The sequence below is a fragment of the Seriola aureovittata genome, chromosome 9 (assembly GCF_021018895.1).
Source record: "Seriola aureovittata isolate HTS-2021-v1 ecotype China chromosome 9, ASM2101889v1, whole genome shotgun sequence".
NCBI lineage: Eukaryota > Metazoa > Chordata > Actinopteri > Carangiformes > Carangidae > Seriola > Seriola aureovittata.
In genome coordinates this window covers 28,654,624-28,681,303 of record NC_079372.1, presented here as the reverse complement: position 1 = coordinate 28,681,303, position 26,680 = coordinate 28,654,624, and the positions used below count along the sequence as shown (strand labels likewise).

General features: G+C 40.8%; 1 protein-coding gene across 2 annotated transcripts; it reads left to right on the top strand.

Annotated features, from left to right (window-relative positions):
• Window positions 1-264: 264 nt before the first annotated feature.
• On the top strand, window positions 265-26,173 carry LOC130174826 (solute carrier family 26 member 6-like). 2 transcript variants are annotated; one of them, XM_056385042.1, is made up of 19 exons: window positions 265-416; window positions 530-666; window positions 800-939; window positions 2,052-2,162; window positions 2,346-2,494; window positions 3,350-3,514; window positions 4,633-4,785; window positions 15,629-15,711; window positions 16,549-16,696; window positions 17,871-17,984; window positions 18,264-18,341; window positions 18,549-18,644; window positions 18,737-18,843; window positions 19,742-19,811; window positions 22,685-22,774; window positions 22,978-23,163; window positions 24,290-24,344; window positions 24,587-24,711; window positions 25,283-26,173. In XM_056385042.1, exons 2-19 carry the CDS (start codon window positions 530-532, stop codon window positions 25,310-25,312), a joined length of 2,037 nt encoding a protein of 678 aa, XP_056241017.1. In that variant the 5' UTR covers window positions 265-416; the 3' UTR covers window positions 25,313-26,173. The 2 variants fall into 2 exon arrangements, with proteins under 2 accessions (XP_056241017.1, XP_056241018.1); XM_056385043.1 differs by lacking the exons at window positions 265-416; window positions 530-666 and adding an exon at window positions 1,814-1,847 and having other exon boundaries at window positions 870-939.
• The last annotated feature ends 507 nt before the right edge of the window (window positions 26,174-26,680 follow it).

Here is a 26,680-nt window from a genome sequence, read left to right as displayed (position 1 = left end):
CACACACACACACACACACACACACACAGACCATGAGTGTGTGAAAGCTGAGCTGTGATAATAGAAGCATTCAGAGGAATGAATGGGGGTGGGGGTGAAGGGGAGGAGACGGGGGGGCTGTAAACTCGCTGTAATGTGCAGAGTTCAAGGCTGTTCTCCACCCTCCTTGACTCGTGTGTGTGTGTGTGTGTGTGTGTGTGTGTGTGTGTGTGTGTGTGTGTGTGTGTGTGTGTGTGTGTGTTACCCTGATACATGTGCGCTGTAGCACGTGAACTCTTTGAACACATGCGGCTCGGTGCAGATACGGAGCTCTCTCCCTCTCTCCCTCTCTCCCTCTCTCCCTCTCTCCCTCTCTCCCTCTCTGCTTTGGTTTGTTTCGGTCCATAGTTACTCGTACTTGACTTCTTGGTTGTCATGTAAGCTCACACACACACACACACACACATTGGTACACACACATGAAACACACACTCAGTATTGAAAGAAAAACAAAGTGAAACTTGACAGTAATCTCTGACATTGATTTCAGATGGAGCCGAACGGTCGTCCTCTCCAGGGGCAGCCTCATGGTGCTGCAGCTCTGGACCAAGCACAGCTCGATATCCTTGGGCAGCGCAGAGAAAAGCAGTTCCTGTCGAGTCTGGAGAGGGTGAAGGAGCAGTGTTGGTGAGTCAGAGGCTCTACTGCTAACAGACACTCAGGCCCTTTATCTGAAGCTCTACGGCTGTAAACCCTGTGTGTGTGTGTGTGTGTGTGTGTGTGTGTGTGTGTGTGTGTGTGTGTGTGTGTGTTCCTCCAGGTGTTCTGCTCCCAGGTTGAAGAGCTTCCTGCTCAGCTGTTGTCCCGTCCTGTCATGGCTGCCTCGTTACTCCATCAGAGACAGCGCAGTGGGAGACCTGGTGTCTGGAGTCAGTGTGGGGATCATCCAGCTGCCACAGGGTGAGGACTAAACACAGACACACTGACTTCACACACCTTTCTGTAGGTGTTACTCTGCACCTGTCTGAAGACATTGAGTTTCCAAAGTTCAACATCTATCTCTGTAACTCACTGATCTGACTTCCAAGAGACAGTCAACAAATATAACAAAAATAAATTTACATTTATAGGCTGGTACCTATTTATTAATACAGAATATACTGTATTAAACAAAAACTAGTTTTAGTTAATTAATAATATCCTTCAATTAGTTCAGTCTGAAAAGAGACAACAACAACAACAAGCTACAAACAGTCGAACAAAGTCAATGAACAACAGATACAATGAGCTGATAATCAGAACAGCTCTGGTTGGATTTTGGCTCTGAAGGAGTTTATGTCTTTAGGTAACTTGATTCAGTTGTTCACGTGTTCCAGAGCTCACAGCTGATTGTCCAAATTTAGATCTATCTATCTATCTATCTATCTATCTATCTATCTATCTATCTATCTATCTATCTATCTATCTATCTATCTATCTATCTATCTATCTATCGATCGATCGATCGATCGATCGATCGATCGATCGATCTATCTATCTATCTATCTATCTATCTATCTATCTATCTATCTATCTATCTATCTATCTATCTATCTATCTATCTATCTATCTATCTATCTATCTATCTATCTATCTATCTATCTATCCTAGTTGCTCCTTAACTGTAAAGAAAAGGAGAAAGTGGAGAAACTCCAGCTACAAAGATGATGATGATGATGATGATGATGATGCACTAAAGTTTACAGTCTGTGTTAAACAGAAGACAACTACTCTGTTTATCATGTTAACTGTTCCTTAAGGAAACAGTCTCATGAAGACTTTTCTTTCCTTTCAGCCTGTTTCCTGTCTCTGGTGTGACTCCTCCTCTTGTACGTTGCAGTTCTTTCCTCAGGAATGAGGAGTAACAGAGAAACCTGAGACCTGAGAGTTTCATGTGTCTCTGAACCTCCTGAAAATCCTCTTCTAAAAAACACACAGCCACTGTTCTGAAGTGGCTTTAAGAGATTAGTGAACAGTTGAATTTCTAATGATAAAGATATCACACTACCCCCCCCCCCCTTCTTCTGTCCCAGGTATGGCCAACGCCATGTTGGTGGGAGTTCCTCCAGTGTTCGGCCTGTACACCTCATTCTATCCTCTGCTCATCTACTTCATCTTCGGCACCTCCAGACACCTCTCCATCGGTGACTGTCAGAGTTTATCTGTGGAGTCGCCTCCAGTCTTTGACCGGCTCAAACTCAAGAGATTAAAAAAATCTGTCAAATCTTACTAATTAAAAAAAGTATAAGATGTATTGTATTAAAGTGACAGTCTAACTCAGTATAAATCTCATGTGACTAAATACTCTCTGTGTTTGTGTGCGACAGGTACGTTTGCCGTCCTGGCCATCATGATTGGGTCTGTGACAGCTAACGTGGAGTTGCTTAGCAACAGTGTTGAAGAGAGTCAGGCTGATGTGGAGGCAGCCAAAGTGAACGTGGCTGTACAACTCACCTTCCTGTGTGGCCTGATACAGGTGTACACACACACACACACACACACACACACACACACACACACACACACATTAGACAGTATAACAGTGTGTACAGACTCACACACTCACCACTGTGCAGATCTGCCTCCATCATGGAAACAGACAGGAGAACACGGAGTGGCTGAAGTGTTTTCATTGTTGTGTTCACACGACCTGCTGTGTTTTCTGAAACGCTGTCAAACTGCTGCCTCTGTTTTACTCCTCTTCATCACAGATCAGCTTCAGGAGAGAGAGGAAACGTCTCCTGACAGTTTTACATTGTGGGAAAGAATCAGGCGTCTGGTTCTGTAACTTGGTCTTTTTTGGTATATTTTCTGATATACTTTTTTCCTCTGAATGTGTGGGAGGTTTGTGCTGTTCCATCACCAGCAGCATCACTAGTACACTGGCAATGACAAGATCCCTCACTGGCTTCCCACACTGCTGAGAAAAGTTCTTCTCTGAGCAGCTGGATGAAATCGTTGCCCCACTGCTACGCACTTGTAATCAATACAGATGTGCTCAGTGGCTGAAGTGGAGTTTGACAGCAGAACATTTTGTAATGTTGATTGAAAACATCACTCATCATGTTTGGTGTAAATCTCTCTGAGTCAGAGCAGCAGCGTTCAGACGTTACACAGGTCAGAGTCGTGAAGACAGCCGCTTGTAAACATCGAGTCACTTTCCTTCTCACAAAACACGTCTGAATCCAACCTGTTGAAAAGCATTCTGGGAATTGTAGAGAATCAAACAGTTTAACAGGTAGTTACTGTGTGTGTGTGTGTTTGTGTGTGTGTGTGTGTGTGTGTGTGTGTGTGTGTGTGTGTGTGTGCGTGTGTGTGTGTGTTCCCACAGCTCCTGCTGTACTTGCTGCGTGGTGGCAGTGTGTGTCGCTGGTTGTCCGACCCTGTGATCAGAGGCTACACCACCGCAGCAGGTCTGCATGTGATCATCCTGCAGCTGCCACTGATGACTGGGATACCAGCACAGAGACACACAGGCCTGCTGGCTTCAGCCTGGGTCTGCACACACACACACACACACACACACACACACACACACACACACACACACACACACACACACACACACACACACACACAGCTGAAGTGTCCTTGGGTAAGACTTTGAAGCCATAGGAGCTCCTGTAGTACTGTTAGTTATGTGGCTGACCTCTGACCTCTGTGCTACTGGACTTTTTCTGGTTTTATTCATTATTTCTGCCTCTGACTTTGAAACTTTATTTAAACAAAGATAGAATTTTTTGTTAGCATTCAGGGAGGCTTTGAGCGCGTGCTAATGGCTAACATGTAGTGTTGTAGAGCAGTAGAAACACATGAAGCTTAGAAAATGTCGACTTGGACGACCAGCTTTTCAGAAAGTCTCAGCAAAGAAACACTTCACGAACAAATCTACCACAACACCTTTAATCAGATTATGCGAGACGCGGGCCAGGAGCTTTTCTGAGTCGAGCCTTCCAAGGAGAAGTCCCTCACCTGCCTTCTTCTCCTGCGTACCTTGTTTTTGCTCCTGAGAGTTTACAACTACCTGCCACTGCAGCCTGAAATCACCAGCTGCTTGTTTTCTACAGGATAAGAGACTGAGTTGTTCTCATTTTCTTTGTGGGGACCGTTGATCTCTGTATAAGTGCCGAGCCCATTTGCAAATGTTGCATTAGAATAAAAACCACACGGACAGGCCTGAGTTTTTATCTGTTTTAAGATTTCCACGACACTAGCAGCTGCTGTGAGCGAGCGTTAACTACACAGGGCTAATTCATGGTTCTCGTACCAGGATACGTCCCATCTCTTCACCCCGTCTCTTCCACATGAGGAGGATCTCAAGGTGTCCACTGGGTTTAGAAAGTGTCAGGTTGGCTTATCAGCTGTTTGCAATTGGTGGTTCAGTTCTAGCTTTACTGGGCCATGACCTCAGATCTGCACTGAAGAGGTTTAGAGTCTGAAAATCACACGTCCAGGTTTGAGGTCAGAGGTCTGGAAAAAAAGTCACATTTTTAAAGATATGGTGAGAATTAAGTTTCCAAAGTTACCTGTTTTTGGTTTTTAAAGGACACAGAAAATGTTTGATAATAACTGTGTGTGTGTGTGCATGTGTGTGTGTGTGTGTGTCATCTCCAGACTTTAAAGGATATTCTGTATGGTGTGACCAGTGCTGTACCAGGAGCTCTGTCAGTCTCTGCCGTTTCCATGGTGATACTCATCGGCGGCAAGATGCTGAATGAGCGCTTTAAGAACAAGCTGCCTGTCGCCATACCCTGGGAACTTATACTGGTGAGACACACACACACACACACACACACACACACACACACACACACACACACACACACACACACACACACACACACGGTTCACACATACACACACAGTAGACTCATGCCCATAAGATGCACCCAGATGGACAGATGCCACAGAGATGAACTGATGAATGACTCAGAATTATATAAAAATCTGTTTTTATCTCCAAAACCACAACTCACCACATACAATAAATGCCTGAACCTGGTCACTGATTAATCCTCTCTGTCTTCTGATGCTGTTCCTGAAAATGTAATGTATTTTTCAAATATTTTCTCAGTTATTCTGCTTGTTTATAAAGCCTTTATCAGCTGTAATTAACAGCGTTATCACTGATTAATGAATAATTTACTAACGTTTCACAGATCATTTATAAGCCATTAATACCAACAGCTTTTAGTTTGCCAGTTTGAAAATCAACCTTCAGGTGACAGCTCCTCCAGTGTAAAGGTGTGTGTCCATGTGTAGTGTGATTATAGATCAGCTCTAGCTTCTATATTAATACTGTGAAAGTATCAAAGCCTCAGTCCACAGAGAAATGCACACAGCCTGTATTCAGAAACTGAGCCTTAAAACCAGCCGTCAGGACTTCTGGAACTTTGTGATGTCACAACAAAGCAGTCACCAAGCCATAACATACCTGATCACGTCACATGGTCTCCAGCTGACCAAAGGTTTAACAGTAAAACTCAACTCTATCGGTCGGTCAGTCGGTCGGTCGGTCGGTCGGTCGGTCAGTGTCAGTGCTGCTGTGGTCCAGCCACAAATCTGACCACATAACTCTCTTCTCTGAAACTTTCCCTGGCTACTTGTTGTTTTCAGGATACAATTGAAACAATCCTCCTGTTGGTCACAAAGCAGCTGCTGGTCCGGCTTCACAGAACATCTCAGACATGCTGTTAGTTCACAATCCCAGCAGATCACACGCTGGAAATCTCCATGTGCCTGGAGCATCTTCAAAGTGTAGTGAGATGCTTTTAGCATCTGTGCACCTGAAACAGTTTACCTGCTGATCTTAGACTCGCCCCATCAATGTGTTCTTTAAAAACCAAACTAAAGACCTTCATTTCTTAAATGCTGGAGGACGGTGCTTTTAAACCAGAGACACTTCATTCTGTTCCCCATCACCTGGTGATTTACTGTCACTCCTACTTCTTCAGCATCATCATGATCTCACAGGTGATGTGCTGCTGTGGGTCCTTGGCTTTGTTAAATACAGACACACCAACAAATATCCAGTTATATCTCAGAGCTGTTAGCTTTGAATATTTGACATGTTTCTTACTAATAACTTCCCTGCTCTCAGGGAGGGTTGTAGTACAGTGACTGAATCTACCCTCCACACATCAATGTTCACATTCACTTCAGATCAAACCAGAGATATTTAACACCAGTGAGGAAATCAATCAGTTTATATCAGGTTAAATATGTGTGTTTGGAAGAGTGCTACCTGCAAGGCTGAAGGAAGGCCTGAGGTTGTTGATACTAAAAACCCCACAATGCATCACTGCATCTCGCCCGGCAGTTCTTGATCTCAGCAGACTGCAAAGAGACAGAGTAGGTCATGTTTATCAAAATACTTTATTGTACTTATTTCATACTAGTTAAGGAACGCCACATTAGAGATGAAGATAGCACCTATGATCAGAGCAGTATGTTACTTATTAGGATTTTAAAAAATAGTATGATGAACTGTATATATTATGTTACTGTATAGAAGCCCATAGAACTTAACATAAACTTGGATTCATTCATTCATGGTGTGTTGCTTGGTATTAACTGAATAACACATTAATTAATCAGGGACAGAATCAGCCTAAATTGACTAACAGCAATAGGGATCATAAGGTTTTTCAGGGCTGACTCCGATCCGACACTCGCCATGGCTTTAAAGTTTCTATTATTTTCTCAGAAATAAACAACACGAACACAAAAAAAACAATAGAGTAAATGTTTTCTTACCTGATATCTTTGCAGGATATAAATTCACTGAACTTCTCTCAGGTGACCAAACAGATTCCGTCCGACCTTTCCTAATATTCCAGTTCTCCATTAAAACCCTAAAACTCAAATTCCCTCAAAATAAGAATTTATCAGATATAAAATGATCCAGGAAACAGAAGAGTAGCAGCAGTGAGGAGTGAGACACCCAGCAGCAGCTCTCCCACTCAACACGTACTTTCTAATATGATTCGTTAAGTGTTTATGGTCTGAATCTCTAGTCTGAAGTTTTCTTCAATACAACATGATATTCATTTTTTAAATTATGGTCCTATTTAAAAGAAAACACACTTTAAAGCAGAGTGGCTTTAGGGCGGGGCTACGGGTCATTGACACACAGAGGGACCTGCCTGTTAATCCGGATATGACGTCAGAGCGATGTGTCGGACATTTGACTTGTCATTGTGTTTTCAGTTCATCAAAGTTGCTCCAACATGTTGTTCACAGGTAAATGTCTTGTTCTGCTTCAGTTGTTCTCAAAGACTCGGAGGAGTCGAAGGTTCAGTTTTTCCCGGTAAGTACATTTTGTTTTAAGCCTGTTTCTTTACTAGCCAAGATTAGCATCCCTGTTAATATCACAGTTCAGGTGAAGATGCACCTTGCTAACCAAGCTAGCCAGCTAGTGCTAGCGTTAGCTGATAACTAAGCGATTGCTATGCTAACGGTACCTGGCCCCGCTGGGCTGATAACCTGTGTCCACCTGGGTTAACCTGTGTTAACCTGGGTTAACCTGGGTTAACCTGTGTCAACCTGGGTTAGCCCGTGTTCAGTCAAAGCCCAATAAAAAGGTGAATTTAATCGACGTTAATCTAACGATGTTTGGTTTGTGTTTCTCCACGTGACCCAGTTTAATTGATCTGCGTTAGTGTAATGCGCAGCGTTAATGTCAGTTAATACATTGTCCATCAAGACGTCGTGATAGTTCAAGTTAAGATAACGTGACATATACAAAATGTGTAGACAGATATTTGTCATATTTGTCAGAAGATTGTTCATTTAATACTCAAACCAGTCCTCAACTGAAGCAGACATTCATGCACCTGTCCTGACAGCTGATCGATATTTGTGATTAACTGTGATCAGCCGCATCTTAACTCAAGTGTTTGTGTTTTATTGTCATTTGAAAGGTTTCCACACTGTGAAAACTGAGTGATCTGTGCCAACAGAAGGAGGAGCTCATGTACAGAGCAGCACATTAGTTTCCATTCATCTGGTTGAAGGGAGACTGCATGGACATCCTTAGTTCTCTAATGTGCTGTGATGATGATGATGATGATGATGGTGGAAAACTTCCCAGTTCATCTTCCTCTGATGAAATGACAGAACAACTGCTGATGAGTTTCTTTATTATTCTGTCTTCAGTATTCACAGGTTCAGTTTCTTACCTGCAGCTTCACTTCTGCTGTTGTTGACAGGTGATGGTAGCAACACTTTTAAGATCAGGATTTATAAATATTAAACTGATTAAATGATGGATCATCTCTAGCACTGTCACCACCTCCACAGGTGAAAGTATTTACCAGTTAACATCAGCATGTTTTTAGATCCTTCATTGTCAGTGTTGTCGGACAACATTTAACTATTTCTAGTATTTATGTTGTTGATTGAAGCTAACAGAGAAATAGTTACACAATGCTGTACGTGTTACTATGTGAAGATTCATACCAGATGTGTTCTATAAAAACCATCAACAAAGTTAAAGCAAGAGCTTCATAAATAACTTTATTGGACATTATAAACTACATTAATTTAAACAATTTACAACACTGGAAACATGGATTTTATAAACATATAAAAGAATAATAAATGGATTAATTAAATACTGTAGTGTACAATTTATAATCAACTAACTATTTAAAATCAAAAAATAGTTGTGGATGAAGTTAAAGCTGAATTTCACTGTCATATGTGTGATCCTTTAGTGACCGTGACTTACCGACATTAACCCGCTGTCTCTGTTAACACTAAGTTCGGTGACGTCACCTTCGCTTTGCAGAACTCATTTTAAAACACGTTATAACATGTTTTCCCTTGGTCTATGGTTTTAATACAAGCGGTTACAGCACAGTTAGCTTACACACAGTAACTTCAGCTAATGTTACAAGCTTTCTCCTCATATACGTGATATTTACCAAATGTGGACATGTATGCAATTAGCTATTAAGATTATTTTAACACTGAGATATAAAGTTTACCTCGAATTATAAATGCTAACTTTGTTAGCAGCAACTTCGTACTGTGTATCTAGAAGCCTGCTGCGGTCAGGTAGCCGGTGTAGGCGGCCGTGCATAGCAAAGACTCTTTCTACAGTTGTTCTTGTTATTACAGCCTGATTCTGCACAAAGCTCGGGCATTTTAACACTAACTGATGGATTATTTGTCCCTGTCGGAGCAGAGAGGAGGAGCCTCTGACTCCACAACCGGCTTCTCCTATTGGTGCAGCAATGAACCTGTCAGTCCTCACCACAGCTGCTGCCGTTTAATCATCAGAGGAAGAGCGTTTAAGAGCTCGGCCCGCCCATTATTAGTGGCAGCTGACATGATAGGCAGCTCACCTCTGTACCGCCTTTGTGAACATTTGTGTGTAATTTGTGATTTGGTTTGAGATGCTGTTAGTGATTGTTGGGGACAGGGCTAAGTTTAAATTCTGATGTGCATCACACCCTTAGAAAAAGACTGTTGGACACATTGGGAACAGGGGTGCTGCTTCTTGTATTTTTGGGTTGGTTAGAATTGCATAGTTAGGCTCTTTGTTGGCTCCTGTTCCCCTACTTCAATTATCCTCTTGCCTTGTTTGTATCTTTGTTTAATTATTTACCCTCCTGGTTACTCAATAATTTAAATCAGTAAATTTGATTTACCAATAACACCTGGTTTTATGTTGCTTCCCTTTTCCCCTAGCTGGGTCGCAACATAAAGACTGCCAACATGCGGTGACTGGTGAGACAGGCCCATGTCGTCATATATAGAACCTAGAAACCAACATGGCTTCAGTGAACTGACACCTGGCTCTGTGAGCAGTCCGCAGTCAGTAAGTGAAATACTCAGTGAGTAAAATTTCCCGGGCTGTTGTATCTTTTTTACTTGCAGAAATCAACTGCCTGGTGCTGGATGTGAGTCCCACTGCGTCAGAGATTTTACTTTCTCAGTAAAGTGGTTCCACAAAGGGTTTATATCTTGATGCTTCATGTGAACAGTGCAACATCTACTGGCCTGAATGCAAAATGGGCAAATACAAACGTTTGTACGTCACAAATTGAATGTAAGTATAAGGGAAAGCATGACTGTATTTTATATTCCAAGAACATAAAATCAAAGGCAAACCAAAATGTTTTGTATGCATCAAATGTGTCAAAATCAGTCAAATTAAGCTCAATGTCTTTGTTTTAACTTAAGTGTCAAAACTGTAAGTTGGTTTGCAGTGTGGACAAAGAACATGTAGTTTTACTTTTAAATGTCAGCTTTGGTGGTTGTGCTGTAAAGGTGCAATATAAGATGTGGCCAGAACTTTAGTTTAAAATGTTCAAAAAAATGAATAAACACTATCAATGTGTGAAGCAGCCACAGTGATGATGTCATTATCAAGACCTCCATCCGTTGTATTTCAGAGTCATCTACTGAAATGCGCATGCGCACCAGCCTATCGCGTCCTGTGTTGTAATACCACTTTGTGACACTAGACGCTGTGTGAGTCAGTGGCGCGTGAAGTCTGCCCTCAGTCCTACGAAGAAGAACAACGTCCGGTAGCACTTGAAGTTAGCAACACAGAAACACAGCAATGGCTGAACCTCCTAAAAGACGATATTCATCTGCGTCCCGAAGGACCGCTCCCGACAAGAAACCACGTTCAACGGCAAAGAAAAGAAGCAACAGAGTAAATCTGGATGTGTCTTCCCGCCGCTGGAGAAGCTCCTGAGAGGAAAGAGATGCGGTTTGATGCCGAGCTCGCAACTTTCCTGTTAGCCCGGTGAGTAGCATCAATGCTAGCTCTTTAGCTAACAGTATAATGAGTGCAGCGACCGACAAACATTTCAGGTGGTGATATTGACGTTGTCGACAGACGTTTTAGCGGTTAGTAGGATTGTGTCTGTTGCTCTCGGCTGTTGTACAGCTAGTGACGTCAGTAACTTTAGGCTCATCTTGTAACTGACTGTAACGTGAGATTGTATGGAGCCAGTAGACCGAGTGAATACACGTTGATCGGTTCACCATGTTGTAACCACTTTACATTACTGTTAGGAGATCAGCCATGACTGAAAGTGAACTAGGTCTTTACATTTCTCAGGAGATTTCATCATCCCTCTGTCTTCATCAGGACCTGAGCCAGTACAGGTGCAATACCGCCTCCACCTGTCTCACCAACGGCAGAGAGTCCAGACACAGTGAGGAGGGTCCAGGTGAGTAACATGCTGTCATTCACTTTTAACAGTAAGACTTTACCACTGTGATTAAATCAGACCCACAGTGTAAACATGTTCATACTGCTGATTCTTAACAATGAATATACCACTGCCTATACTTGTTATGTATTTTATAGTATATCCATATTTGTTGGATTATATAGTGTGTGTGTGTGTGTGTGTGTGTGTTTTTAATATTTATATTTGAGTGTTGCAGTATTAACTTTTTTTTTTAATAAAAGAAAATATCATATAAATATCTTGTAAGTTAAAACCTACCTGGCAATAAACCTCAATTTCTGAGTCTGCCTTTGTGATGTCATCATCCCATCCTCATGCTGCTGTATCCTGTCAAGGACCACCCATGTCATGCAGTATCCCCTTGCCTTCATAAATCTGCAAGTATATGATGTCACAAGGTTGTAGGAAATTTGGAGCACCATGTTTTACAGTTTTGTGCTTGGTATGTGTTCAGATGTTGACAGAAGCTCTTCCTCTTTCAGTGTCTTTGTGTTGCCTCACCGTGTGTGTGTGTTTGTATATAAATAAAAGGAAGGAATCTCTAATAGAAAATTTTTTACATGTATCATTTGTTCAGATTTATTCATAAAGTCTTGTTTTTATTACAGTATATGCTAAATGAGGTTTAATTGGATGATTGATAGATCTTTTATGTTCTGAAGTCCTTAGAACGCTTCAAAAACATTTCAAAAGAGGAGCTGCTTAAGTCTTATTTTTCCGTGTGTTTTCATAGGGATGGCAGAATCCACCTCGAGCCAGAACCAGACTTTGAGGAAACCAGCAGGAAAGGGTAAGTCATGCGCATTACTCAACCCTATACGTGTATTTAGGGTCAAAATAAATCTGAGCTTGTAAATTGACGTTAACAAGTAATTCCAATGTTTGTAGATGTAAATCAACATTTGTTAACCTGTAAAATAAATCTGCATGTGGAAAAATTAAGAATGTGTAGAAGAGATTTGTATTAAAGCCTGAATTATTTTTCTCTCCCCTCACATGCACAAACTTAAATTTCATGCAGATTAATTTTACAGGTTTAAAAAGGTTGACTTAAACTACAAAATTAGTTAAAACGATTGTTAATTTATGTTAACAGCAGTTTGTATTTTGTGTGATTGCATTTCCACACGATCATAGTCTAACGTTTAAGATGAGTTAAAATATTGTTTACATTTAAATTGTCGTCATATGGAATGCATCAGAAAACAATGTGGATGTGATTATTAATATATTTGGCTTGAATACAATTAAAATACTTGTTTTGAAACTTGCTGTGTCTGATTTGTTAAGGAACTTATTGTGATATAATGATGGAGTAATGAGGAACTACTCAGTAACAACTGTTTATCACTTCACTGACCAAAGCTCTACCAATAGTAAACGACCATGTAAATGTAACATGGTGTAACAGTCTGTTTTATGCTGAGAGATGTGTATTGTTTAAAAACAAAACTGTTGTTGGCTGTAGCTATATGTACCTCGGCTCAGATTAGGCTCAAAATTATTTTGAGCTTGTAAAGTGATGTTCACCAATAATTCCAATGTTTGTAGTTTGTAAATCAACCTGTAAAATCTGCAGGAGAAATTCAAGTTTGTGTATGTGAAACAATTGCACTTGTGTCAAAGAGATTTGTATTTGTTGAAAGTCTGAATCAGAACTCAACAATGATCAGTGTTGAGGTTGAACAAAGACACTGTAAAAGAAGAAATGGATTTGTCAACATCTGTGTCGTGATACAGAGAAGAAAACTGTAAAACTCTGGTCAAAAGTTCCCACAGTGACACTGAAGTGACGAGATCAAACTTTGTACTTGTCAGTGTCTCACACTGGGAATGTTGCTCACTGAGTTTTACAGTTTCCTGCTCTTTGTCTCTGAACACAGACGTCCACAAAAGCTTTTCTTCTTTCCCTGTGTCTTTGTTGAACCTCACCACTGATCATTTGTTCAGTTTTGATTCATACTGTCTTAACAAATACAAATCTCTTTGCCACAAGCACAATTTTTTCCAGATACACAAACTTGAATTTCTCATGCAGATTTATTTTCCCGGTTTACAAAGTTTGATTTACAACGACAAATATTGGAATTATTTGTGAACATTACTTAATAAGCTGAAAATCATTTTGAACCAGGGGCTAAGCTGTTCAGACAAGGCCGCAACTGGGGGTGTGGGCCAACCAGGAAGTGATTGCAAAATAACAAGTGGTGGGGCTAGCTTGCTAGCATTAGCAGCTAGCGTTAGCATTAGCTTTTTGTTTTTTCTCTTTATTAGTGAAAAAGCAGGGACAAACAACAGAGGGGCGGGGCTAGCATGCTAGCATTTGCATTAGCAGCTATCATCAGGATTAGCTTCTACAATTATTATACATTGATTATAATTATAATACTAACAGTGGTATGCATGGCGGCAATGCATGTGTGCACATACAGTATATAGACATTAATTTTCATTAGCTCTAGCATTAGCAGCTGGCATTTTTCATTGATGAATGAATTTCATTATAAGATTTCAAAATTACAAGTGGAGGTGCTATGTTGCTATCATTAGCTTTTTTTTTTTAATTGGTGGCTTGCTAGTATTAGCAGCTAGCATTAGCTTTTTCTTTTCCTCCATTTATTAGTGAAAATAACAGGGACAAACAGAACAGAGGGGTGGGGCTAGCTTTAGTATTAGCAGCTAGCTTCCTGGCATTGTTCATTGATTACAAAATGATCTATCTCTAGATCACATTAAAACTACATCAATTGGGCGTCGTGTAGCGTAGTGGTTTAAGCAGGCGCCCCATGTGTAGAGGCTACAGTCCTCGCTGCAGTTGACCCCGGTTCAAATCCCGCATCGGACGGCCTTTCGCTGCATGTCATTCCCCCTCTCTCTGTTTCCTGTCACTCTCCACTGTGCTGTCCATTAAAGGCATAAAAGCCCAAAAAAATATACTTAAAAAAAAAACTACATCAATTTCAACAATTTACAATCAACTGGAGACGTGTACAAAAGAATGGAATGAATGAATGAATTAAATAATGTGTGCAATTTACAATCAACTGTAACTGACAAATTAAAAATAGACAAGTTGTGTTGGTGATTGTCACATTTGTCCTGTTTTCTTTCATGGTAAATGATGCACAAACACACAGACTAGTAAAGTCCAGGCAGGAAGAGAACAGCAAGAAGCTCCTGAGTTCAGCTTCAACCCTGGTTCTTTCCTGCAGTGTTGCATGTTCTCCTCGTGTTTCCTCCAGGACTCTGATCACTAGAACAAAGACATGACATTTCATTCACTGAGGACTCTAACTTGTGTGTGTGTGTGTGTGTGTGTGTGTGTGTGTGTGTGTGAGAGAGAGAGAGAGAGAGAGAGAGTGATTGTGTGATAAACTATTTTCCTGCTTTCCTCCCAGTGCATGCTGGGATACACTCCAGTACTTCAAACTGTTTTGTTTGAAGTTTGAATGTTTGAAAAGTTTGTTACATTTCATCCAGAATCACAAAGTTTGAATGTAGAAGTCACATAAATGTAAAATTAATAAGGTTTACCCTGAAATTACAGAGAATCTTTAAATTGTTCATATGGACATTAACCTTTACAATAACAGGCTAAATTTTTAATTACAGATAATTACTGTCATTTTACACAGATTTGTGTGTTATTTAAGAAAGCAGAAAAAAATACAGTTTAAATTATACAGTATTTTTTTCTTTACAAAAATGGGAAATAAATGTAATTCATTATCATTGGCATGATGCTTAAAATACAAGTTTGGCTGTTAATTCACAGATGATTTATGTAATTTTACAGACTAATGTACACACTTTAAAAAAACTGGAAAATTACTGTTAGAAAACTTAATTATTTTCTGTAAATTTGGATTATTTTTTTTTTAATTTTTAAAAATGTTTTCCAGTGTACTCACAGTTAAGGGATGATATCCACCACCTGTAGTCGAAGCTCTGAAAAAAGGATCAGCTGCTTGACAGATTTGTCTGTCGCAGATCCAGGTAAAGCATATTTCATACATGCAGTCTGTTCCTACCTGCTCAGACCTGCATTAACATGGTCTTCAGTGAGCTGATCTCAGGTGTGATAGGGAGAGAGAGGACAGTACGGAGGGGTTGAGCGAATCGTTGCTCTGCTCACCACTCTACAATGAAATCAGGTTTTATCCGTTTGAAATAGTAAAAAATTTTGGGTTCATTATGAGACCGAGCTGCAGCGGTAAAACAGACTGAACCTGGTAAATAACATGATTTATGTTTAACCTGAGACAGATGACAGATCATCCTTTAACCTCCTCCACGTACTCTGAGGTCAGAGGTCAACCTGCAGTGTGTCATCAGCTGTGGACAGACAGTATTTGATGATGATGATGATGATGGTGATTGTTTTTCTCCCACAGGTCGTCCTGGGCACCGTCCTGTCGGTGCAGATGGATCTGACTGGACAGCACAGAGTCCAGGTGGTGGGACACATACCCAGCGGGTCAGTAAACTGTCCCTGTCTGTTCTCCCTCCTCGTTTAATCAGCTGTTTTTATGTATATTTTTTATGCTATTGTTTTATTTTTACTTTTTTGTCGACTTTTATTCCTCCGCCCCGTGTCAGTCAGAACAGGAGCCATTTTGTTTTCAGGTTGTCAGTCCGTCCGTCTCATTCTCATGGACACGATGTCTCAGTAAAACCTTGACGGAACTTCTTCTAATTTGGATCAAACATTCACTTGGACTCAAGGACGGACTGATTAGATTTTGGTGACTGAAGGTCAAAGGTCAAGGTGACCTCAGAAAACACACAAATGGTTAATATTGTATATGACTCAGGATAAACAGATGTAACCTGAAACCAGTCTGAGTGGAGGAGGCAGACAGTCATGAGGTGAACCTGTATGGAAATAATTTATTGATTTATATATGATGGTAGAACGTGACGTAATACTGCTCTTAAAGAAAATACATTAAAGTCATTACCTTTAACACATCATTGATCTCTGAAATCAAAGATGCAAAGTAAATGGTATTTTATTACCAGTTGCACAGAAATACTGTGTAGTATATTGGCAAAGCAACGTATTTGTATGAAAACAGTTAATACACCTCGACATTATGATCTAAAGCTCTGTCTCACTTTAACCTCCAATTCCTCTGCCCTCTGTTCATCATAAACTTTACTGTGTTTCAGCTTCAAGAGAATTCATGAGAGGATTCAACTGAAATTATTGGTCATAATTCTTTGTGATATTGTATATTTCATTTATTTTCTTTGAATGATCAGTTAGTTATTATGTTGACCATCCTGTCGTTTCCTTCCTCCTCCTCTCCAGCTTGTCTCCCCCGGTGCTCCCCTCTCTGTCTCAGGCCAGAGAGCTGTTCCTTCCCGCTCTGTCTGTGGCTCTGGTTGGCTTCAGTTTCCTCTCAGCCATGGGCTCAGTGTTCGCCCACAAACATGGCTACCAGGTGGACCCCGGTCAGGTACAGCCACGGCAGCTTTAACTCAGCTTTTGTTGCTTTTTGAATGGTTGGAGAAAAAAAAGGTAGGAAAGTGAATATTATTTGTTTTTAACCGTTTTAAATTTGAAATTAAAATTTATTTTCAGCCTGGAAATACCTCCAAAAACAAGTTGGGAAAATTTAAACAAACAAAACTGTAAAAAATCACTTCCAGCAAAAACCATAGAATAGAAAACAGTGCAACATCAAAAGGAGGCCAGCATATGTTCGGACTTCCCTGTCAAGAATAATAATGATAATAATAATAATAATAATAATCCTTTGTAAATTATGTATGACTTTATTCACATGTACTTACATAGAAGCAGATGTGTTTCAGAGCCAGTCGTGCAGCGTAGAGTCGCAAATGTCTGATTATTCTAACAACCGTTAGTCTGTCGTTTAGTGAAACGGTATTGATGTATATTATTTTATTTTTGTGAAACGTAAATTCAAATCTCCCTCATGTTACACACAAAACATGTCACCTGTAGACATCTGTCATTCTCTAATGTATGTCATATATTAGCAAGCTAACCTTAGTTTCATCAGTTAGTGGTGGATTGAACTGGTGCAGATGCATAAGAACAAAATCTGCAGGAAACAAACCAGATTTAGAAATGAAATGACCAACGATTCAGAAAGTGAGAGAAGCTGCTTTAAGTTGAGAATGAAACCATCCGTACGTACAAGGAGCATTAATCCTTTAGTGTCTGCATCCGTTTTAAAGTAAAGGAGAAATATCCTGGACGTATTGCTGTCACACATCTCTGATGACGTGTTCTCCATGACGCTCCTGAGGCACAAATATTACAGCTGACTGTTCTTCAGTCAAACACCACGGTGTGAAACACTGAGCAGCTGTAGCTTACTCGTATTATTGAAATCCGACTTCATTGTGTTATTTTAGTTGAAGTGATTGAAGAGCTGCGGTGTGTTTGTATTGATTGCTGATAGAGGTTAATGAGCTTGACAGACTGCAGTTCAGAGGGACGACCACAGCTCTCACAGAGGAAGCTGCTGCAGGGAGCTCTGAACATGCTCTAATCAAACATGCATTGTACAGCTCCTATGAAAGAGTGACTGCAGTGGGACACAGAGGTCCACAGCTTCAGTTCACACAGTTCACCAGGTGTCTCCTGTGTCTCGGCCTCAGGACCTGCTGGCTCTGGGTCTGTGTAACACCATCGGAGGAATGTTTCAGTGCTTCGCCGTCAGCTGCTCCTTCTCTCGCAGCATGGTCCAGGACAGCATTGGTGTCAAATCTCAGGTATGGAAGAACCCAAAACCACCTGTAGTGGAAAGTAACTAAGTACAATTCTGAAGTATTTCTACTTTACTGGAGTATTTTCATTTTCTACTACGTTACAAATGATCACGTGTCCAAATGTGATTTTGCACATGTGAAATTCATGTTGTTTTTCAGTCCATCACTGCAGACTACCTTTGTTATATGTTAAAGACTGTATGAAAACAACGTATAGACTCCATGATATCACTCCTGAGTCGTTTCTTGCTTCTCCTGTCATGTCTTCACCTCCTGTCTCAGACGGCAGGTTTGGTCTCAGCTCTGATGATTCTGACCATCTTGTTGAAGATCGGTCATCTCTTTGAGAAGCTGCCAAAGGTAAAGTTCACCTGAGATCAGTCATTTATGTTTGTTGTTAATCAGCAGCATCTCACTCACAAGTGACACTGAAGTGAGAAACCAGTCTCAGGTCACATGGTGCACAATAGAACAAACCTCATATAGACAGAATAACAGAAGCTGTGAGTGAAGTCGTCCTCAGCTGCAGGAGACTCACCGTCAGTGATGCCTTGCTCTGTGTCTCAGGCAGTGTTGGCAGTGATCATTGTGGTGAACCTGCAGGGGATACTGGCTCAGTTCAAAGACGTGTGTGTGCTCTGGAAGTCTGGCAGATTAGACCTGGTGGGACACACACACACACACACACCTGACAGATACCTGGTTACCAACAGGATCTTCCTCTCATCACAGACCCCCCCCCCTCTCTCTTTCAGCTGGTCTGGGTGGTGTCGCTGATCTCCACGTTGACCTTTAACCTTGACCTGGGTCTGGCCGTGGCCGTGGTCTTCTCTCTGCTCGCACTCATCTACAGGACACAACAGTCAGTATCACTGTACATCAGTAAATCTAATGTTGATTATCACCATAGACTAATGAGCTGCTGCTTCCTGTGTTCACATTTCACATATTGGGTTTGACTTCATGTCGGACGTCATGATTCTCTCACAGCAGCGACAGATGAACCGACAGTTCTGACATTATCCACATGCTCTCTTCAGTTGTCCTCCCATCGACCACACTGATGGAAATCTCTGTCATCATTATTTCTTACCGAGATTTCTCACTTTGAAAATCTCAAAACTGATACAGATACTGATATTGGCTAAAATTAAATAGAAATTTAATTTAAATTACCAATCATTTACCCCTGGAAATAATGGACCAATTACATTGATATTTGTATTTCATGACGGGATATTTGTGCCACGTTGAGGAAAAAAATCTGAAATTTCAAGAGTAAAGTTTATTTAATGAAAATAAAATGATTGTTTTAGGTTTGTACTTTCAGGCAAGATGATATAAAACAGACAAAAAGAAAAAACAAAGAGGACACAATGATCTTTGCGGCAGGAAACGGGTTTAAGGGAAAACTTGGTTTAAACTCGGTTTAATCTTCAGGAACAAACATGAAGGCATCACAATTAATTTAACAATGGTTTTTATGGCTGCTAATAATCATCAATGATCATTCTCCATGTTTATTGGTTTAAAGAGATAATCAAGTTAACGAATGAATGATTATGACAGAGCGGGAGTGTGTTGCAGTGATATTATGTTGGTTTGTCTTTGTTTATTTATTCATCAGCTCATTTCTTCACCTTTATTCACACGTTAAAGTTTCTTATTTCCTTCCTCCTCTCACTCGTCTCCCAGTCAGACCAGCTCTCATTAATATTCCCTCCGTCTCTCCTGTCTTTCTTCTTGTCCTCGTCTCTCAGCTCCTCCACTGCTGTTCTGGGTCGAGTTCCTGGTACAGACTGTTACGGAGACGTGGGACTCTACACTCAGGTAAACTCCGTCTCTCTGACGGTGTGATTAAAGTTTGGTGTTATTGATGGTAAGTCGAGTAAAGTTTAATTCTCTAAAGTAATCGGGAAATTACATGAAACATAAAAACATAATCCAACCAGCTGTCCCTGCTCCGTTGTCATGGTGAGGGAGAGAAACTTGGTGTCGGAGCTTTTAAATAACTTTCAAAACAATGTGAACATGCAGAAGATTCATCCATTAACCTGAAGTCGACTGTATGAATGAGGTTTTAACCTGAATACAGGAAGTTTCTCCGTGTCCACAGTGACCATCAGGTTCTTGATTACCTCTTTAATTGACGCCATTTTATTAAGGACTAAAGTTATGGAGGATTGAGGGTGTGGCCTCTTTGAGTGACAGGTGCATGCCGGTGTCCGCCCCTCACCATACCTTGCTTGTTAGCTTAGCTTGTTAACTTGCTAAACAGCCAGCAAATGAAATAGCCTTGGGGTAGCCTTTGACCAAGAGGCCCAGCTGTGCTAACGATGCTAATGGAAGAATACGCTAGTCAGTTATTAATCCGACATGCACCGAAGTCTCAGCTCCACCCGCACCCCTCCTCTTTGAACATATTTGAATTAGCTTGGAGTTAGGGGCGGAGTCAGACACCGCCAAGATGGTAACAGTGGAGCAGCTCACTCACAAACGCGTGGGTGACGTCACAGACGCGTCGTCCATCTTTATTTACAGCCTGTGATTGGAACCAGAATCTAGTGGCCATGAGAGGAACTTTAAGTCACTTGACATATGAAGAAGTTAAATGCCTGTATTCAGTAAAAACACTTTATTTATTTGTTTTCTTTCCAGACGTGGATGAGAAGATCAGTCTCACTCTAAACAAGCAGCAGATTATCTGAACTTTGAAGTCTGCAGCTCTGTCACAAATCCAAAACCTGCTACTCTCCCCTTGAATCCATCTGTCATTCATGGTCGTTAATACACCACAGTCACAACAAAAACAAAAATGAATCCTGGGCTGAAACCAATCTGTTGGTTCTATTTTTACCTGCCTCCTCACTATGAAAGTCTCCCGTGTCCCTCCTCCACCCGCTCGTTATATCCTCCTGCAGCTGAGTCACAAAACCTTTTTACCAAACTTATTAAAAGATATAAACGTTTCATACCGAACTCAAGTCAGACGTGCAGCTGTAACTGAATCAGAGAATATTAATCTTGTGCTTCCATCAGGCTGAAGTGTTGATGTTACTATAGAACTGTACTAACACATTTATTACAGCACATTATCACACACGTCTTTCAATGTGCTCAACAGAAATAAAAGAAGCATAGAAATAAAGGTTAAAAACATAATAAGAAACAGTATAAAACATTATAAAAACACAGATTATAAAACAGATGAAATGACTGCTATAAAACACGTCCTTATTAATATGTTGGTATGGAAAGGAGATATAGACAGTGGCCAAACACTTTCCCTGCATAAATCTTCTGCAGTGTCTAAAGACTAAAGTGTGTCTGACTCATTCAACTACAACATGATGAATGACTGTGAATGTAATAATGGAATGTCTGATAATTGAGCAGCAAGTCATTCTTCACCTCTCATAAGCTCAGGGTCGACTCTGCTGATGCTTCACTGATTGTTAGAGATGAATCACACTGACTGAGCCGACCAATGTAAAACACCGTCACTAATGAATCCTCCACAGCTCGTCTCATATATGCACATTAACCCCCCCCCCAGCACAGATCACAGCACAGTGCAGGATCAGTGTCAGTCTGAATACGTTCCAGTTTTTGTCACAGGATGGAAAAACATTTCAAAATAAGAGTTTCAGTATTAAAACATGTTTGGAAGTGGTTTTAACTGACTAAATATTTCAGTAGCTGTTTGTACACACAGGTTTCTGCAGGCTGTTGAGTCACTGTGTCCTCACGGTGTAAACTGACACCTACTGACACTCTAAATTCTCCATTGAAGGTCAGTGTGTTTTGTCACGCAGCCAGAACACACTCAAAATAAATCCTGGCTGAAACTCTCCGTCTGTCGCCAATCAGAACACCACCCCGTCACCGAGGGCTCAGTCTGTCCACGACTCCCGCTCTGTTCCCTCCCCCTGACTCTCTCTCACACTGTTACACTGACGCAACTCCCCTCCGCAGTTTGTCAAGTACCCATCATGCATTAGAGATGATGTCGTCTGCAGCAGCAAGCTCCTCCATTCTGTGTAAATTCTTTCTTTCCTACTTTCTCTGATGCAACACTGAACGCATCATTAGTTAAAGTCTCTTGTCATGTTCATTATCTATCAAACTGGTTCCTTGTATGTTCCATGAGTCTAATGAACAGAAATGATAAAACAATCCCCTCCCCCTTGATCTGGAGCGCAGCACACTCTTGTTTTATAATCATATAATCATAATAAGAATCTTTATTTATAGAGAACAGGTGCTTTAAACAAGGCAACAGTTAAAACAAGCGATCAGAAATACACTTAGCAGAGTCACCAGCATTAGTGTCATCAGTAAAAATCTATCTTTATAAATACTAACCATTTGTTTTCTCAGGTCACCATGACCTTTGACCTTTAGCCAACAAAATCTCATCAGTTCATCCTTCAGTATTAGTGAATGTTTGAGCCAAATCTGAAGAAGTTCCTTCAAGGTGTTTCTGAAATATCGTGTCCACGAGAATGAGACGGACGGACAACCTGAAAACAATATGGCTGCCGCTCTGACTGACTGACTGAGGCATTATATAAAATAATAAAGAGTTTGAGTTTTTGATACGACGTGAGAATAAATGTGCCCAGTGATATAAAGACATGAGGAGCTGTAACAGCAGTGGGATCGTCTGCTGGACGAACTTTAACTCTGTCTCTCTTCATCAGGCAGAACAAGTTCCTGGGGTCACGATCCTCTCCTGCTCCACTCCACTTTACTTTGCCAACTCTGAGCTGGTCTTCACAGAGATCAGAGAGGTGACACACACACACACACACACACACACACACACACACACACACACACACACACACACACACACACACAGGTGATCTAACAGGTGTGTGTGTACCTGAGCTCTCAGCTGGGATCTCTGGTTGAAATAGAAAAATCTCACTAAGATCTTAGAAGAAATTCTCACGTCTAACGTCTCCTCTTTATTTTTCCCTCTCACATCCAGACAGTGCGTCGTCATCAGAACAACAACCCAGCTCCAGTCCACACTGCTCCTTCCTCTTCCTCCTCCTCCTCCTCCTCCTCCTCCTCCTCCTCCTCCACCCAGACTCCGACACACACCCACTGCCTGGTCCTTGATCTCAGCTCGGTCAACTTCATGGACTCTGCGGCCATGACGGCACTTTGCAAGGTGAGGACAGAGAAGTGGCTGGAACGATATGTGGACGTACATCTTTAGTTACACTGTGGTTGAATTAAAAAGAACTATTTTCATTCTTTAGTTTTGGTGTGGAACTCGTTAGGCGTCTTTTCTTTGTCTCTCACACTCACTACCTACTAGATTCTCTCTCATCCAGCAGGAATTTAACACACAATAATAATAATTAAATAATTTAACCCCAATTAGTCAGAATTAAAATGTACCAAGTTATCACATAGTTATTCAAAGATACATGTGATCTTGATTTGTTGTTCTGCAGTTTTCACTTAAAAGTCCAAATGTTGATGTAGCATGAGGATTTAGGTTTTTATAATTCATATTTTATTTGAACGATATAAGCCTCGCTCTCAGACCTAAACCTGCAGGTTTTTACTCCTTAAAAGCTGGTCAGTGATTGGCTGAGACACCGGCTCCTGTCTGCTGATCAAAGGCATTCCAGAGAAATGATTATGTAAGACGAGACCAGACTCCATGTCCTGTAATGCATGCTAGATAATGAAACATACACACCCTCTAACTGTGGCCACACACACACACACACACACACACACACACACACACACACACACACAACACACACACACACACACACACACACACACACACACACCAGTTGCACTGATGACTTTGATATCTCGTCTTCGTCTTTGACCTTAATCATAAAAGAAGAAAAAAAATTAATTCATCAGCGTGTTTGTGTTTGTGTTTGTATTTGTTTGTGTGTGTGTCTCTGTGTGTGTGTCTGTGTGTGTCTCTGTGTGTGTCTGTGTGTGTCTGTGTGTGTGTGTCTGTGTGTGTGTCTCTGTGTGTCTGTGTGTGTGTCTCTCTGTGTGTGTGTCTCTGTGTGTGTGTGTGTGTCTCTGTGTGTGTCTCTGTGTGTCTGTGTGTGTGTGTGTGTGTCTGTGTGTGTGTGTGTGTGTGTCTCTCTGTGTGTCTGTGTCTCTGTGTGTCTGTGTGTGTGTGTGTGTGTCTCTCTGTGTGTGTGTCTCTCTGTGTGTCTGTGTGTATGTGTGTGTGTGTGTGTCTCTGTGTGTGTGTCTCTCTGTGTCTCTGTGTGTGTGTCTGTGTCTGTGTCTCTCTCTCTCTCATTAATCAGGTTGTAGATGACTTTGAGGTCCAAGGCATTGGTGTGTTTCTGGCAGCGTGCACAGGTCAGCTTCATGTTTCATACTTATCTGTTATACATGTGACTCTCCTCCTCTCACACACACACACACACACACACACACACACTCATTCACACTCTCTCACTCACACACTCACTTGCAGATGTTTCCATCATTCTGTTCTTATAGTTTGTGCATTGCAAAATATTTCCCTGTGCATCAGATTCAACACGTGGGACTTTAAAACATGAGTGTGATCCTGTGAGTTTCTGTGTGTGTGTGGACAGAGAGAGTTTTATCTCAGCTCCAGACTCAGGATTGTGTTCCAGACATCCTTCCACGCTCCCGTCTCTTCCCATCAGTCCACCACGCCGTCCAGCGCCACCTCAGCACCTCGCCCCGGCCTCTGGAGGTCTGCACCGTCTCACATTCAAGTTCCTCTGTAAACACACTGAGAGTTTAAATCAGTTTTATCATTATTGTCATTTTGACTTTTTCTTATTTGTCAGAAATTAGTCTTTTGTCTGTTTTCTGAACAAGAGTTTTCCACAGCGGCACATTAAAGTGGAACTTCAGTGGTTTTACACATCAGTCAGTTCACAGGTCTGACAGGAACACTACCACTGAGCCTGTGATGTCAGCTGAGTCCGTTTTCATCGTAGCTACAAGTTTTTAAATGTGTTTTAAACACAGTTTTTAAATTGAAGAAATGGAGACACACAGATGGAGATGAGAAAAGCGAATTTACCACACCTCTGTATCCTGCTCCTCATTACTTGAATCTCCAACTGAACTGGCAGGGGTCAAGTTGCATTGTGGGTAATGTAGGCGGCAGGTTCTGACAGAGAAGAAGAATCTGTAGTATAAAACAGAAGATATCTCAGTTCTCATTCGAATGAAATGTTAAATCAGTGGAGTATTAAGTTAAAAATAACTTTCAATATATTTAAATGTTTATATAAATTGTCATTATCTCTTCTCAGGAAATCATCTCCGACCCAAGTGAATGTTGAAGCTCTGGTGTGAATCACAGTGACGTCAACAAGAGGACAGACAGAAACCCCTGAGGTTGACTTGAACCTACAAAGAGACCAGTTCCTTATCCATTATCCACTGGGGCTTCCATGTTAAAACTGATGGAGACATGAAGACATGAGCAGCAGGGATCAGATGTGAATATGAAACACTGCTGCTCCGTCTCCACAGTGACACTGGACCAGCAGTTGCACAATGACATGGTAAAAGAAAAATAAATCATCACTGACTCATGCAGCTTCATCCTGTTAATGGGAGATATCTTTGTTTTCATTGTGACGTCATCGTCTCCGTCCTTCCTTGTTCTGGATTAAATAACAATGGCAGGGGTTTGTACAGGTTGCAGCAGGTGATGGAGACAGGCAGTATTGCAGAGACAGAGAAATATGTGGCTGCCCCACCCTCAACAGTTTCTCATTATTATTCAGCTGCAGCAAGAGAATTTAGTCTTTTGCACTGTTTTTAATAGCAGAAATATAATTATTTCTAACTTGATTTATAACAATCAACATATAACAATAGTATAGGTTTCCTATCCAGAAACAGTATGAGGACTATCAAAAGCTTAAGAAGTGAATGGACATGATGTCTCCTGTCTGCTTAATGTGAAACTGTACAATGATGTCAACTATAACAAGAAACAAGAGGGAAAAACAATGTTAATGATTAATGTGGGAATCAACTTTGGTTATAGAATAAACCATGAGACAACAAATTAAACAATAATCCATCTGTGTTATATGTTAGGATGGACATTATAGTTTACTGCACATTGTAGTTTCTATACAATATATATGATTTATATATTTGTCATATAATATAAAGATGAATTATCCAGTGTGGTTTGTTATGAGTTGTTTCTTACAGTAATAGACAAAAATAGACAAAACTCACCTCTCACAATCTGTCTCTGTTGGAAGGACTGAAACAGGAAGTGAAGCTTTTATTTTGTCAGGATTCTGTTTTTAATGTTTCACTGGCTTTCTGGTTTCTTCCTTCCTTCAGTTCCCTCGCTGAATGCTCGGTGTTGGTTAATAAAACTGTGCTGCCATTTACACCAGAAAGAACATCAGTGTCAAAAATAAAAAATAAATAATGAGAACAATTTAATACACGATACAGATTTTAAAAATACACTGCCAAAAATGTTTCAGTTATTGTTTGTCATAGAGATCCAATATAAGAGCTGCGTCATTATTGATAAGAGTGACTGGACGACTGATTAAATTAATATTAGTCATAATTGATCCCTCCCTTTTATTGGCCTCATAAACAACAACCAGTTATCTCGTTACCAGACGTGTGTCATTACTAAGGAGATGAACACAGTGTTATAGTTCACAATT